The sequence below is a fragment of the Notamacropus eugenii genome, chromosome 5 (assembly GCF_028372415.1).
Source record: "Notamacropus eugenii isolate mMacEug1 chromosome 5, mMacEug1.pri_v2, whole genome shotgun sequence".
Classification (NCBI taxonomy): domain Eukaryota; kingdom Metazoa; phylum Chordata; class Mammalia; order Diprotodontia; family Macropodidae; genus Notamacropus; species Notamacropus eugenii.
The window spans coordinates 59,678,002-59,691,753 of NC_092876.1; the positions used below are offsets into that span (position 1 = coordinate 59,678,002).

The 13,752-nt window shown below is 42.6% G+C and overlaps 2 protein-coding genes across 2 annotated transcripts in view; one reads left to right on the forward strand and one right to left on the reverse strand.

The window, feature by feature from the left end:
- The window catches only part of OTUD3 (OTU deubiquitinase 3), a 52,543-nt gene extending 50,455 nt beyond the window's left edge, over positions 1 to 2,088 (forward strand). Inside the window, exon 9 of the mRNA XM_072609125.1 lies at positions 983 to 2,088. Within this exon, the coding sequence (XP_072465226.1) occupies positions 983 to 1,054 (72 nt within the window). The 3' untranslated portion in view covers positions 1,055 to 2,088. The remainder of the gene's footprint in view (positions 1 to 982) is intronic.
- A 5,295-nt stretch (positions 2,089 to 7,383) lies between these two features.
- PLA2G2E (phospholipase A2 group IIE) lies at positions 7,384 to 9,861 on the reverse strand. The gene is made up of 4 exons (XM_072609128.1): positions 9,665 to 9,861; positions 8,279 to 8,420; positions 7,951 to 8,057; positions 7,384 to 7,770 (listed from the first exon to the last, which is right to left on the reverse strand). The coding sequence occupies exons 1-4, from the start codon at positions 9,702 to 9,704 to the stop codon at positions 7,628 to 7,630; spliced, it is 432 nt and encodes a 143-aa protein (XP_072465229.1). The 5' UTR covers positions 9,705 to 9,861; the 3' UTR covers positions 7,384 to 7,627.
- Between the last annotated feature and the right edge of the window lie 3,891 nt (positions 9,862 to 13,752).

Here is a 13,752-nt window from a genome sequence, read left to right on the forward strand (position 1 = left end):
TAGCACCTACCTTACCAGTTTGTTGTGAGGATTTAATGAGGTAACATGTAAAGTGTTTTGCAAACCTTAAAGTGTCATATAAAAGTTAACTATTGTTTTATGTGACAGTTCCCACTGTCCTGCAAGACATCTTTCTGGTCCAGCATTACTTCTTTGGAGAATGTAGAGGCAAAGGTTGCAACCTTTGTTTTTAGTGACTTGTATCCTTTTAGTCCTATTTTAAGTAAAGTTATTTTTATTGAATCATATGGTCTGTGAACATTTTATTATGTTTTGATCTGGCTGAATCACTGACAGGCTTGAGTGAGAGAGCTGACACAGAAAGCATTCGAAGAAACTCAAGCTTGAACAAAAGTATCTTTAAACGAATATAATGCAAAAGTATGTTTAAGTATGTTTTAGGCATAATGAAAAAAGTGTGCGTTTGTCCTTCATTGCCGAAGAAGACCATGCCATCAGAGAAATGATGACATGACTTGTGCTTGACTTTGTTTTGAGTGAGGGAGGGCTGTGCAGGTCTCTAGCCTCACTTCTCCTCCAGAGCCATCTGAATCCAGTGACCAGATATTCAGCAGGATGACTGGAGATGACCCAGGATGAGGCAATTGGGGTTAAGTGACTTGCCCAAGGTCACATAGCTAGTGAGTGTCAAGTGTCTGAAGTGAGATTTGAACTCAGGTCCTCCTGACTCCTGCACTGGTGCACTATCCACTGCACCACCTAGCTGCCCCAATGAAAAATGTACAACAGAAATGACATCTACACCATTATAATAATTGTTTATGAAAGTTTAACCTATGTAAATCAGTTGCTATAGCAGGGAGACCAAAAGAGCCTAAAAAACTTCTAGTTCATCTTTCTAGGGGATGGTGTGTGTGTATGTGTGTAAAATTTATTGCCAGACAATAGTGATTTAGAATATAAATTCATCTGTAAAATCTTACAAAGAAGAATGATTGATGGTTATGCTTTCCCTTAACAGAGAGCACTGAAGGAGGGTAGAACCAGTTTAAAGGAAGTTTGGCCAGAACTCTATCTAACAGAGTCATCCTGAGGGCATTTAAGGGTGAAGATGGAAGGACAAGAACAAGCAGAAGAACAACAGACAATATGTACAAAGATTTTGTAAAACCAGTGGTTTTAACTATGAATGACAGTAGAGCCTCTTCCCTGGGATTTTAGTGTCATAGTCCTGGTTGTGCTTATGGAAGAGGCATGACTGGCACCAGAGGGAAAGCCCACCAAGGTAGACCGAGTGTTCATGGAGGCTCTCTGTGCTGGAGGTGAAAGTCTGGAGAATTCCGAGGGATTGATTCACAAGGTATCTGAAAGAGGGGAAGATACTAAACGCGTGGAAAAGTTCTGATACATTATTAATAATGAAAAATTATGATTGAGATAATATCAGCTGAGGCCACTCCATGTGCCTACTCTGCTGACTCTACAGAATCATACTGAGTGTCACCTACACACCCATCAAGGGCATCCTTGGTGAAGGCATTAATGGGGAGCAGGCAGGCCTTGATAAGCAAGTACAAAGTTAAAACTGGAGGGAACCTCAGAGGCCTTCAGGACCAATCCCCTCATCTTAACATGAGGAAACAGGCCCAGGAAATTAGGTGACTTGTCCAGGTCAGACAGGTAATAAGCATCAATGATAGGACTTGAACCTAGATCTGTGACTTCTGAGCCAGTCTTCTCTTACTGTGCTACAACAGTAGGATGGGACATCTTGAAAAGCTCATGTGATGTTGACCTGAATTAAAAGAGAGGTCTCATATGTACCCAGGAATAAGGAAGCAATAAACCTTAGGCTGTCTGCCTTGGTGGACCACATTTGGAGTACTGTGTTCTGTTTTGGGTGCCACATTTTAGGAACAGTATTGATAAACTGAAGAGTGTCCAGAGGAGGCCCAACAGGATGGTGAAAAGACTAGAATTAGGCCCACATAAGGATCAAGGGATGGAAGGAAGAGAGGAGTTTTAAGAGGAGCAAGCTTACTTTTGAAAGGCTATTCTGTGGAGGAGGAATGAGCCTCATTCTGCTGAGTGCTGGAGGGCAGAACCAGGAGCCCCAGGAGGAAGCTAACAAGAAATAAAATTAGTCTTGATATAAGGAAGAACTTGTTAGCTTTTAAACCTATTCACAAGTAGAATAGGCTGCCTTGGAAGGGGATGGGCTCCCCTTCCTTTGAGGTCTTCAAAGAGAGTCTTATGACTCACTAAGTACCTTGTATTGGGTTTTACCTGAACTGGTTGGCCTTGGAGATCTTTTCTGACTTGAAAATCCTGGAATTCTGGTTCTGGGATTCCCATGTGACTAACAAGGAACCAGTTTAGAGAAGAAAAGGGACTTGTCCACAGTCATGTGGCTACAAAGCTGTGGCCAGAACTGGAACCCAGGCCTTGTGACTCCAAGTTTAAACCTCTTCTATATCCTGTGATTTAGATATTTGGGCAAATGAAGAAACTGCCTCCTGCCATCTGTGTACCCCTCCCCCCCCAATTCTGGCAAAGCCCTGGGGCAAGGGAGGGGTAGAAATGGAGGAAAGGTTGTGACACCTGGTTTGTCTCTGGGAAGGCTTCAGGTTATGTTGGTAGAGCTCAGCCTAGACTGAGGACCTGCCTAAGTAGGACTCTCGAAGAGGGAAGGGGATGGTGGTTACTATTTTAGGGGTCTCCCAGGAATGCACTGACTTGTTTTTGAGAGTGGAACCCCAGGGATCACATTTTTACTTTGGGGCCCCAAATGCATATTTTGACTAAGTATGACAGTTTTTTATTGTTGTCCACCTTTTCTCCAAAGAAAAAGTCAGAATTAAGGCCTAGGAGCATATTCTCCAGCTTTTTCTTTTAGCCCAGTCTATGAAAGGATGAATGAGGGCAGAGTGTGTAGTCAGTAGCTTGCAGTGAGTTTTGCAAATCTACTTCCCTTCAAACTTCTTTTGTCAGGATTGTCCTACTTTCTAGGTAGATGGACTCTGTGTGTGTGTGTGTGTGTGTGTGTGTGTGTGTGTGTGTGTGTGTGTGTGTGTGTGTGTGTGTGTGTGTGTGTGTGTGTGTGTGTGTGTGTGTTGAAACCATTGTTAGGCCAGCCCATACAGAGTTTAATTTCCAAACTACAGCCTTTGTCTTAGCATTCACATCTAGTCCTGAATTCATTACCCAGGACACCCCAGTGAGGGCAACAAGAGAAATAGATAGTCATGAGAGCACCTGGTCCTGATCCACAACAGTGATGACTTCAGTCCTTGGTTAGCCCTGAGAAGAGACACACATCCTTCTCATCATTTTAGTGAAAAGAGAGGAAAGAGTGTCTATTTATTACTTCCACCTGGGACTGAATCTAGAATTAGATAGTGGAGAAGACCTTGGACTGGGTACCAGGAGATGTAGAATTATTGGAGGCAGCATAGTTCAGTGAGAAAAGGATTGTATTTTGAGTTAGAGGCTCTGGGATTGAATCCCACCCAAGTCACTTAACTACCTGTGTGACCCTGGAAAAGTCACTGTCCTTCTGGGGCCTTCCTTTCTTTAGTTGTAAGGTGAGGAGACTGGTCTTTGTGTTCTCTTACAGTTCATTCCAGCTCCAGATGTAGTATCTTACAATGAGCTTTATGTCTTTGGACAAGTACTTCACTTCTTGGGCCTCAGTTTCTTTATCTGTTGCTCTCTTTCTAAGCTTGGCTTAGTTTTCAAGGTCTTCCACAGTATGACTCCATTTCTCTTTATGACTGTATTTAATTTTTCCCTTTATGCAGTGTGGTGTAGAAAGAGTACTGGACTTGAAGTCAGTAGGGCCCAAATCCCCTTCTGATTTGTACTAGTTGGACACAACCTCTGAGTTTCTCTTTCCTTATCTGGAAAATAGGAATGATAACACCATAGACTCACAGGGTTATTGTGAAACTCAAATGTAATGACATATGTCAAATACTTGGAAAGCTTAAAATACTAAATAAAAATTAGCCACTAACCATTCTACACTGTAGCCAAACTACTAAGTGCTTCTTGATTTCATTTTTCCCTCTTTCTTTCCCCTGTTTTTTTATCTGGACTGTTGAAATCTTTCTTTCCTTTAAGGCAGGTAGGCAGGTCATAAGCTTTTATTGTAGGCTTCCTGTGTATCAGGCACTGTGGTAAATGATAGGGATGCAAAGACAAGTCAAAAGACAGTCACTGCTCTTGGGAGAGGAGATGGGTAGGTGGGGTAGGGGAGAATGAAGGGGCCTGCCCAGAAGGGCATGAAACATGGTGGCCAGGTGGGCTGATTCCCAGATGGAGGTATCCAGGTACTGAGGGCAGGTATAGGTAGGAAGGTACCTGAGACCTGGCCAAGCCAGAAAATCGGAAGCTTGGGGAGTTGGGCTCAGTTGAGATGGCATGTCCTCCATGAGATGAGGCTTGAAAAGACAGAAGATAGTTCTCCTTCAGTCTCTTGATTTCTCACTTTCATCTCTCTGTATTGACTGTGTTTGAGCTTGGGCTAAACTTATTTGCAAGCCTTTCTCACCCTGCTTACTAGACTGTATGATCCTGGCCGGGGGTGAGGGAGTAGGCAAAGCCAGGATTGAGTGTATTTCTCTTTTTATCCTCATCTTTTTGCACAAGAGTTTGTCCTTTGTGGCATCCGTGATTTTCTTGGCATTGATACTCTGTTCACTGATGGCCAAAAATAAAAAAAATTAAGAAAAAATAATATGCTAAGTATGGACCTGGTGATGTGTTTGATGTTCAAGGGTCAGCGTAAGTTTGGGGTGAGGCTTCACATGGTGTTGTCTATAGAGCAATGAATTTTTGGGCCATAGTAACTCTTGAAGACCATCTACTAAGGCATAGAAGGGCTATGATATTTGTCAGTAGAGGGAATGCTCCTGTTGATGAAAAACAGATCCTTGTTGTATCGAATACATTCATATTTTACTTTAGTATGAGGAGCTCCTGTTCCCTCTGAGCCCTTTAAATAAAGTGTGTATGTCTGCTAGTCCCTATTTTAGTTTACTTTTTCCAAATTTATTAATTTGTTTCCAGTTTTCAACAATCACTTCCATAAATTCCAAATTTTCTCCCCCTCTCTCCCCAAGACAACATGCAATCTTATATGGGCTCTACACATACATTCCTATTAAACATATTTTCACATTAGTCATGTTGCATAGAAGAATTAAAATGAATGGGAGAAACCATGAGAAAAACCAAACCAAACCAAACCATAACAAAAGAGAATGTAGTCTCTTCATTCTACATTCTGACTCCATGGTTCTTTCTCTGGATGTGGATGGCATTTTGCATCATGAGTCCTTTGGACATATTTTAGGTCCTTACATTGTTGGGAATGGCTAAGTCTATCAGATACAGTCCTCACACACTGTGGCTCTTACTGTGTATATAATGCTCTCCTGTCTCAGCTCCCTTCACTCAGCATCTGTTCATATAGGTCTTTACAGGTTTTTCTGAAGTCTGCCTATTTGTCATTTCTTATATTCCATTACATTCATATAGCACAACTTGTTCAGCCATTCCCCAATGGATGGGAATCTCTTCAATTTCTAGTTCTTGACCACCACAAAAAGAGCTGCTGTAAATATTTTTGTATGTGTAATGTGGGTCCTTTTCCCATTTTTATGATCTCTTTGGGATACAGACCTAGAAGAGGTATTGCTGGGTCAAAGAGTATGCACATTTTTGTGGCCTTTTGGGCATAGTTCTAAATTGCTCTCTAGAATGGTTGCTAATCCCTATTTTGCAGGAGAAGGAGCTGGGTCTTAAAGAGGCTGAAAGATTCACCTTGAGTGACACAAGTGGGAAATGTTAGAATTTGGACTTGAGCCAGAGGAATCCTGGTAAATATTGAACAACTGGCTCTCTGAAATTCCATACACACAAGTTTAATTTGTAATTTAACATTTTTCTCTTTCACTTAAGTCTCCATAAACAACAAAACAATAAATCAAGCCCTAGTTTGTATCTTTTGTGGGTTTAAGAAATGCTCACACTGAACATTTAACAGTTAGCTCTTATGAACTGGCTTGATCTGGCTCCAGTACATCTATGACTTGAATCCAGGACTTTCTGATGTTAAATCGAGAATACTGTCTATTCTTCTGTATAGAGCATCAACACTTCTTATCCCATGTCATTCTTGTCTATGTTGTGCATAGTAGGACCTGAGATATCTGTTGAATTAGCTTTGTAAAATGAGGCTGGTCTTGATGATTGCTGAGGCCCTTTTAGTTATATGATTCTGTAATGGTAGAGATTTTAGATTGCAGGTAGTGGGGAACACATCTTTGGTCAGTGGGACTTTTCAGCATTACCTTTTCTTATGTAACTTCTTACTATGCACTAGACTACCAGTCTCAATCCCTAGTCCCTTAGATTATGAGCCTTCAGGATGAATTTCAGATCTCTAAGGTTACTCCTATCTCTTATATTCTCAGTTCTAAGACCACTTTCAGCCTGACATTTGAGGGCAGTCTTGTTCAGTGCTGAACTTGGGAGTCAGGACCTTCTGAGTTCAACTGTTGCCTCAGATCCTTACTAGCTTTGTGGCCTTGAGCAAGTAATTTAATCTCTGTCTGCCTCAGTTTTCTTATCTGAATGAGAATAATAGCACCTTACATGGTCATTGTGAAATAAAATGAGATAATATTTGTAAAGCATTTTATAATGCTTAAAATGCTATATAATGTTAGCTATTATTATTATGTCTAAAATGGAGCTCTAAACTTAGATTCTGGAAAAGTTGGATTAGAATCCATCCTAAGACATTTATTAGCTGTGTGACCCTGGGCAAGTCACTAAACCTCTCAGCTTCCATTTCCTCATCTGTAAAATGGAGCTAATAGTGCCTACTTAGAAGTGTTGTGATGATCAATGATATAATGCAAATGTTTTACAAACCTGAAGTACTATATGAATGTCAGTTATTATAATTGTTATTAATTTTAACAAAGACCCTTCTGGGTCTTTGCTCTATGCTCTAATGTCTTTTCTAATTCAGACAGAATTAGAGGCAGCTAAGGGGGTATAGTGGATACAACACCAGGCCTGGAGAAAGGAAGATCTGAATTCAAATATGGCCTCAGACATTCACTAGCTTTGTGACTCTGGGCAAGTCACTTAACCTCTGTTTGCTGTATTTCCTTCATCTATAAAATGAGGAAAAAAATAGCACCTACCCCCTAGATTTGTTGGAGATAATAATTGTATTAATTGTTTAGCACAGTCCCTGGCATATCGTAAGCGCTAGTTAAATGTTAGCTACTATTATTATTAAATATTCTGTTAGTCTGAGGTAAAAGGAACTGATTAGTTTGGAGTGATGATGAATTGGCTGGTACCTCAAAGAAATGAAGGAGTGTTACCAAAAGGAAGACATAAGCCGGAAAGAACAGCTGATGTTTATTAATAAAACTATAGTCCAAAAGCTTCCTCAAAGGGAAACTAATACAGGGAAAGGAAGACTCTAGAGATAACCAAATAAGTATTTATTGGGTGTTTGAGAGGAAACTCTGATCATGGGTCCTTTGAATGTCTAAAGGGAGAGGAGGAGGATTTTGTGGGAAGACAGTGGAGGCTGGGAAGGCAGAGTTGGCTTGCATTCTGCTGGAGGCTGCCCAGGGTTTCAGCATGGTGGAGTGGGACCCGTGCATAGCTTGTTGGGGTAGTGAGCATACTTGGGATTGTAGGTACTTAGGTTGTCTCTGAAGCACAGCGTGGCATTCTTGTCACACTCACAAGTCAGCCTTTGGCAGGAAGTTCTGCCCCCTGAAAGGGGAAGGGAAAGGGTGGGGGCAACAGAAGGGAGAGAAGACTTAATGCCCTTGGACTGTGACCTTCCCAAGCAATTATAAGAGGCATCCTGCTATTGTAGAAGGTTTTCATCTGCTACTTGTATCTTATGGCATCCCTTGTGACTCCCTACCCTTCTCCCCTTCCTCCACCTACCACAGATGATGCTGTTCTCTGTAATAGTGAAGTTGTACTTTTCCATTTTGGGATCACAGCCTAGCTTATGCATCCTTCCATAGCAGCAATCATGGGCATGGCAGCACCTGGTGGGGATAGCACCAACCTAGGAGGAGTGTGTAGGGACGAGGGGGAGAGGATTCTGGGTTCAGGGATCTTCTCAGGGGACACTGGCTTAGAGAAACTCCCAGTTTCTGAGAGATCCTTTAGGGAAGACAGTTTTTGATTGTAAGAGTTGAAGGGATTCTGGTAATAAGGGGGGAATCTAGTTTCTTCTTCCCAGACCTCCTCATGCCTGTGTCCTTACCAATCTGTCTCATCCACAGGCCATTTGGAACCACCGATGCCACAGTAGCAGCCGTAGTCGTTGTAGTCCAGTGCCGACTTCCCCGTCAGCCTCTCAATCATGAACCCAAACTGTAGTAGGTTCCCACTGGCCAGGGGCACCACTAGGGAGGGAAAGCTGAGGACAGCTGAACCTGCCACAGGTCCCCAGCCAGCTGCCCTGCCTGAGGGGCCCCAGACCTCAGTCTGGCCCTACTTATTCTTGTAAGCAGGGCCATGCATTTGAATTTTGTTGGGCACAGTCCAAACATCTTTTTAAACACTCTCACATTTCACTAAACATCTCTCCTAATACGACGCCAATCATCTTTCCAAATATGACCCCTGACCATCTCTCCCTAGATACCACTCCCATCTTCCAAATACTATCCCAGTTTATTCATGATCATTTCCTTAATTGTTATTCCCAAATTTTCCCTGAAAAGTCATTCTGTGTCAGTTGCCACCCCTAATCGCCTCATCTAATACCATCCCCAAATCATTTTCCTAAACCTTTTAACACTATTTACTCCACCACCTTCCATCCTCTCCTCAAACTGCCTTTTTTGTACTTCCCCATATGCAGTGGGCACTAATAATTGGGGTGATTTTTTTTTAGGGCAGATGGTGGGGAGAAGGTGGAGGTCCATGAAGCAAAAAGTGACATTAGAAGTAGGTTAGGGTTCCATGTCACAACCCACCCCACAGGCATGGAGGCTATTTTGCCTTCCTGGGTCAATCTGACTTGCCCTGCTAGCATAGGAGAGCAGATCCACTAGTGCAGGGTCCTGCACTTGGCCTACTTCCCAACCCTGATGATTTAGTCCAAGCCTGCAAGGAGTTGCCTCAGACATCAGGAAGAAAAGGTGTTTTCGAGAGGCCTTTTGACTTTTCCTGGTGGGGTAATGTGTTTTGAATCATAGATTCAGAAAGAAGTTAGAATTGAAGAGCCTTAGAGATCATTTAGTTAGAGAGCATACACTAGTGATCTTTGGCAAAGCCTGTTAAACCTGGAAGAGGGACCATAGATTTAAACTGTCAGAACTAAAACATCATCTAGTCTAAATCTCTCATTTTTTAGATGGGACGTGGCCCTGAGGATGTAATGTGTATTATTCAAAATCACACAGCCAGTTAGTTGGGGACCTAACGTTGGAATCCAGGTCTCCTGACTGAGTATAAGACTTTCCATGACACACTAAGCTCGCTCCTTCCTGCTCACTCCCTTGTGTAGTGGTTGAGCCCACAGGGGCCAGACTACCCTTTGGTGAACCATTGAGGGAGTGCTGGGTTCTCCAGGGAGATTGAGGGCAATATGTGGAGAAATCTCCCCCGCCCCCAGGGGTTTGAGGAAGAGAGAGTCACTTACCTAGGAGGCAGAGGAAGAACAGGATGGGTGGAGGCTTCATCCTAGTGGCAAGAGTGAAGATGAGGGAAAGGGGAACCAAACAGTAGAAGGAAAGTACTAGTCTCAAATCTGGAACCTTTCCTCTGCTGTCTCAGGCTCCTCTCTGATTAATTAAGTACCCAGGTCCAGTCCACTCCTTGTCATTAATCCCCAGATCCTGAGTGATGCAATGATCCAGCCCTCAAGCCTGAGAGTCAGGCCTGTTATCAGAGAGGAGTCAGGGCGTGGCCAGGGGCCCTGTGGCTCTTTGCTTTCCCTCTGCAAATTGTCTTCTTTTCACAGGACATTTTTATACAGTACCCGTACTCCAAGGTACTAGAAATTCTCTGCTGTATTTCCATTGATTAATCTAAGCTCTCCAAGGTACTGATTGGTAATTGAGTGAAAAGGTTGTGTGATTTGGCCCAGGTTCACCAGGTCAGCTGGGTCAGCCCAGTGTTGGTCTCACTAGAATTCCAACTTCCCTAACAGATGCGAGACTGGAGGCTCTGAGCTTAGTCTGATGGGTTTCTTTCTTGCTCTTTTCTGAACATGTTCTTTAGCCTAACAGCAATGAAGTCTGAAGGCCCCAAGGTGTTACACAGGGGATGATCTCCAAATGCTCATATGGTTTAGCTTCCTAAGAAATGCTATCTATCCCCATGTGTTAGTTAGAAAACTTGCCTGGGCCAGAAGTAGTAGTATCTATTTTGTTGTTTTTTGCCCTGGATAATATCAAGTATATGAGTATTGGCAGAGAAACCCTCTTGCCTAGATGCTACGTGGAGGAGGACCATCCCATAAGCTTCTTGGTTTGTCATATTTCCATCCCTGATTCTACCTTCCCCTAAACTCAAACATGGATAAGAATAAAGGGGATGTTGTGAGGATGACCAGTAGTAGTGATTGTGGCTAGGCTTATGGTCCCATCCACTCTTGCTCTACTCTCCCCTCCTTCGCCCTCCAGGCCAAGGCCCTATTCCATCGAATTCATTCTATTTACAAGAATCTGGAATCAAAGTACAAACACAGTGCAATGGAAGGTTCAGTCCTTTAGGATGAAACCTTCACCCAGGAATCTGGAATCAAAGTATAAACAAGGTCATTGAACTTACATCTAGAGGCCAGAGAGATGATTAGTGTAGGGATGGCTTGCTTTTTCACCATCCACATTCTCCTACCTTGGCCTTCTTGGGGTTCAGGAGGACAGGGGGAATAGACAACCTGTGGGAAAGGTTGAGGTCAACTAGGTCTATGCATAAAAACATTTTCAAAGGCAGGCAATTGGATTAGACTTGTCAGAACATATAAATACCCTAAATTCTATTCAACCTAGTAGACTTATTATCTTCTCCAATTAGATTTGGGTTTTGGAAGGAGCTGCTGAAGACTGTTTTGCTCAGCTAAGTAGTATAGGTCATACAAAAGCTATTTAGGGTTGATGGTTTGAATTCAATACTATATCCTCAGCAAAACATTGACACATAGTCTGGAGCCCTCCCCCATCTTGCTAATAATGCCTCCTGGTTTTGGATCCCCTTTTATCTCAGTCACTCTATTTTATAGGTAAGGGGAATGGGGATAGAGAGAGGCTGAGCCACCTTCTAGAGATCACACAGCCAGAGACTCTGAGTCAGAGACTGCATCTGGGCTCTAGCCATTGCTCACCATTTGCTTTTTAATTTTAATGAGGGCACCTCACCCTGTACCTGGCTACAAACAAGGGATAGCAATGGTCCAAACTGTGAATCATCCAGGAAACAGCTTCTTAACAATTTGCTACCTTTGAAACTCAGCCTCCCATTGGAGGTTTTCCCATTTAGTTCTGCTGTATAGTGAAAGCTTCACTGAGTCCTCAAACCAGAGCTAAGTTGGTAGAAACACAGTGCTGGGTGTATGGGGTGGAGTGGCTTATCTCTCTAGTTTTAGGGGCATATGAAAGTTTGCCATCAGACATGAAGGCCTGTGAGCATTCCAGGGATGCAGGGGAATAGAGGGGCCAGAGCTAGGTAAGGTAAATCAGGGCGGACTTCTCAGAAGATGTTTGGAGTTAGATTTTGGAGGAGAGGAGCGAGCTGACATAGTAGAGAGCAGAGAAACTTACTGCCAGTGCAGTGCATCACATCTAGTGCCAAGACAGTCACCTGGCTTGGGTGAGGGTCAGGGACACAATGGAAATACAGCTGGGAGAGGAGACAGGACACTCTATGCCTTGCTGAGCTGTTGTCACCACAGATTATAAGACAGGTCAGAGGGACCTGGGTTGAAATCTTGACTACGGATCTCTGTGATGTTGGGTAATTTTTCGGGGTTCCATTTTCCTCTTCTATAAAATGAGAGAGGTTTGAATTAGATGACCTTTAAGGTTCTTGTAAATCTATGACCATATGATCATTTTCTGACCTATAAAATGAGAGAATTAAGCTAGGTAATCTTTAACTTGCTTTCCAGCTCTATGTCCTGTGACTTTTGGATTTTTTCTAAGACTCCATCATGATACAGACTAGCAGCTGGAAAATAGGGGCTCAGGAGGAGTAAGATAATGGCAAGGGCAGAGAGTAGGGATGGGCAGGGAAGAACATTGTTGGTATGAGAGGGATGGAAATGGTTGAGGCAAGTGGTAGCTATGGTAGGGTTCCAGGCCTCTTTTTCTTCTAGGCCTTGTCAAAATCAATCCATTGAATTGGCAAATCCATCATCCAGGAAGAGTCCTTGCAGGGATCATTCAGTCTTCTTCAAACTGTTTTCTACCCAGATAGTGTCTGGTGGATGGAGGGTCTTAACTCCTTTTAGGGAGGGCTATCCAGGTTAGTAGATTTTTTTAAAAAAAATCTTCCTTTCCTTAACCATCTCAAATAAAAACTGGATAATAATCCTAGCCTTCAGTACATACCCTGGGATGTTACCTGCCAATAACCATCCCTGGATGGAAGCACTAAACGTGAGATTAGAACAGGAGATAGGGATATATCATTGAATGATACCATTTTATACTTAACGCCTGACTTTATAGAACTCTAGAATTCTATTCTCCCTTACTTTTTTATTTTATTTTATTTTATTTTTTTTTATTTAACTTTTAACATTTATTTTCACAAAATTTTGGGTTACAAATTTTCTCCCCTTATGTCCCCCCCCCCCCCAAACCCAAGCATTCTAATTGCCCCTGTGACCAATCTGCTCTCTCTTCTATCCTCCCTCTCTGCCCTTGTCTCCGTCTTCTCTTTTGTCCTGTAGGGCCAGATAGCTTTCTTTACCCCTTAACCTGTATTTCTTATTTCCTAGTGGTAAGAACATTACAGTTGATCCTAACACTTTGAGTTCCAACTTCTTTAGCTCCCTCCCTCTCCACCCCTTCCCTTTGGAAGACAAGCAATTCAATGTAGGCCAAATCTGTGTAGTTTTGCAAATGATTTCCATACTAGTTGTGTTGTATAGGCCTAACTATATTTCCCTCCATCCTATCCTGTCCCCCATTACTTCTATTCTCTTATGATCCTTTCCCTCCCCATGAGTGTCGACCTCGGATTGCATTCTCCTCCCCATGCCCTCCCCTCTATCCTCCCCTCCACCCTGCTTGTGCCCTTGTCCCCCACTCTCCTGTATTGTGAGATAGGTTTTCCTATCAAAATGAGTGTGCATTTTATTCTTTCCTTTAGTGGAATGTGATGAGAGTAGACCTTATGTTTTTCTCTCGCCTCCCCTCTTTATCCCTCCACTAATAAGTCTTTTGCTTGCCTCTTTTATGAGAGATAATTTGCCCCATTCAATTTCTCCCTTTCTCCTCCCAATATTTCTCTCTCACTGCTTGATTTCATTTTTTTTTTAAGATATGATCCCATCCTCTTCAATTCACTCTGTGCACTCTGTCTCTATGTGTGTGTGCATGTGCGTGTGCATGTGTGTGTGTGTACTCCCACCCAGTACCCAGATACTGAAATGTTTCAAGAGTTACAAATATTGTCTTTCCATGTAGGAATGTAAACAGTTCAACTTTAGTAAGTCCCTTATGACTTCTCTTTGCTGTTCACCTTTTCATGGTTCTCTTCATTCTTGTGTTTGAAAGTCAA

Bases quoted from the DNA above. Each gene is read 5' to 3' on its own strand.
- PLA2G2E (XM_072609128.1), bottom strand. From the start codon at position 9,704: ATGAAGCCTCCACCCATCCTGTTCTTCCTCTGCCTCCTAG. The intron at 8,058-8,278 runs GTAAGGACACAG...TATCCCCACCAG, and splicing joins CCTGTGGATGAGACAGATTG to GTGCTGCCATGCCCATGATT. The intron at 7,771-7,950 runs GTAGGTGGAGGA...TTCCCCTTTCAG, and splicing joins AGAGAACAGCATCATCTGTG to GGGGCAGAACTTCCTGCCAA.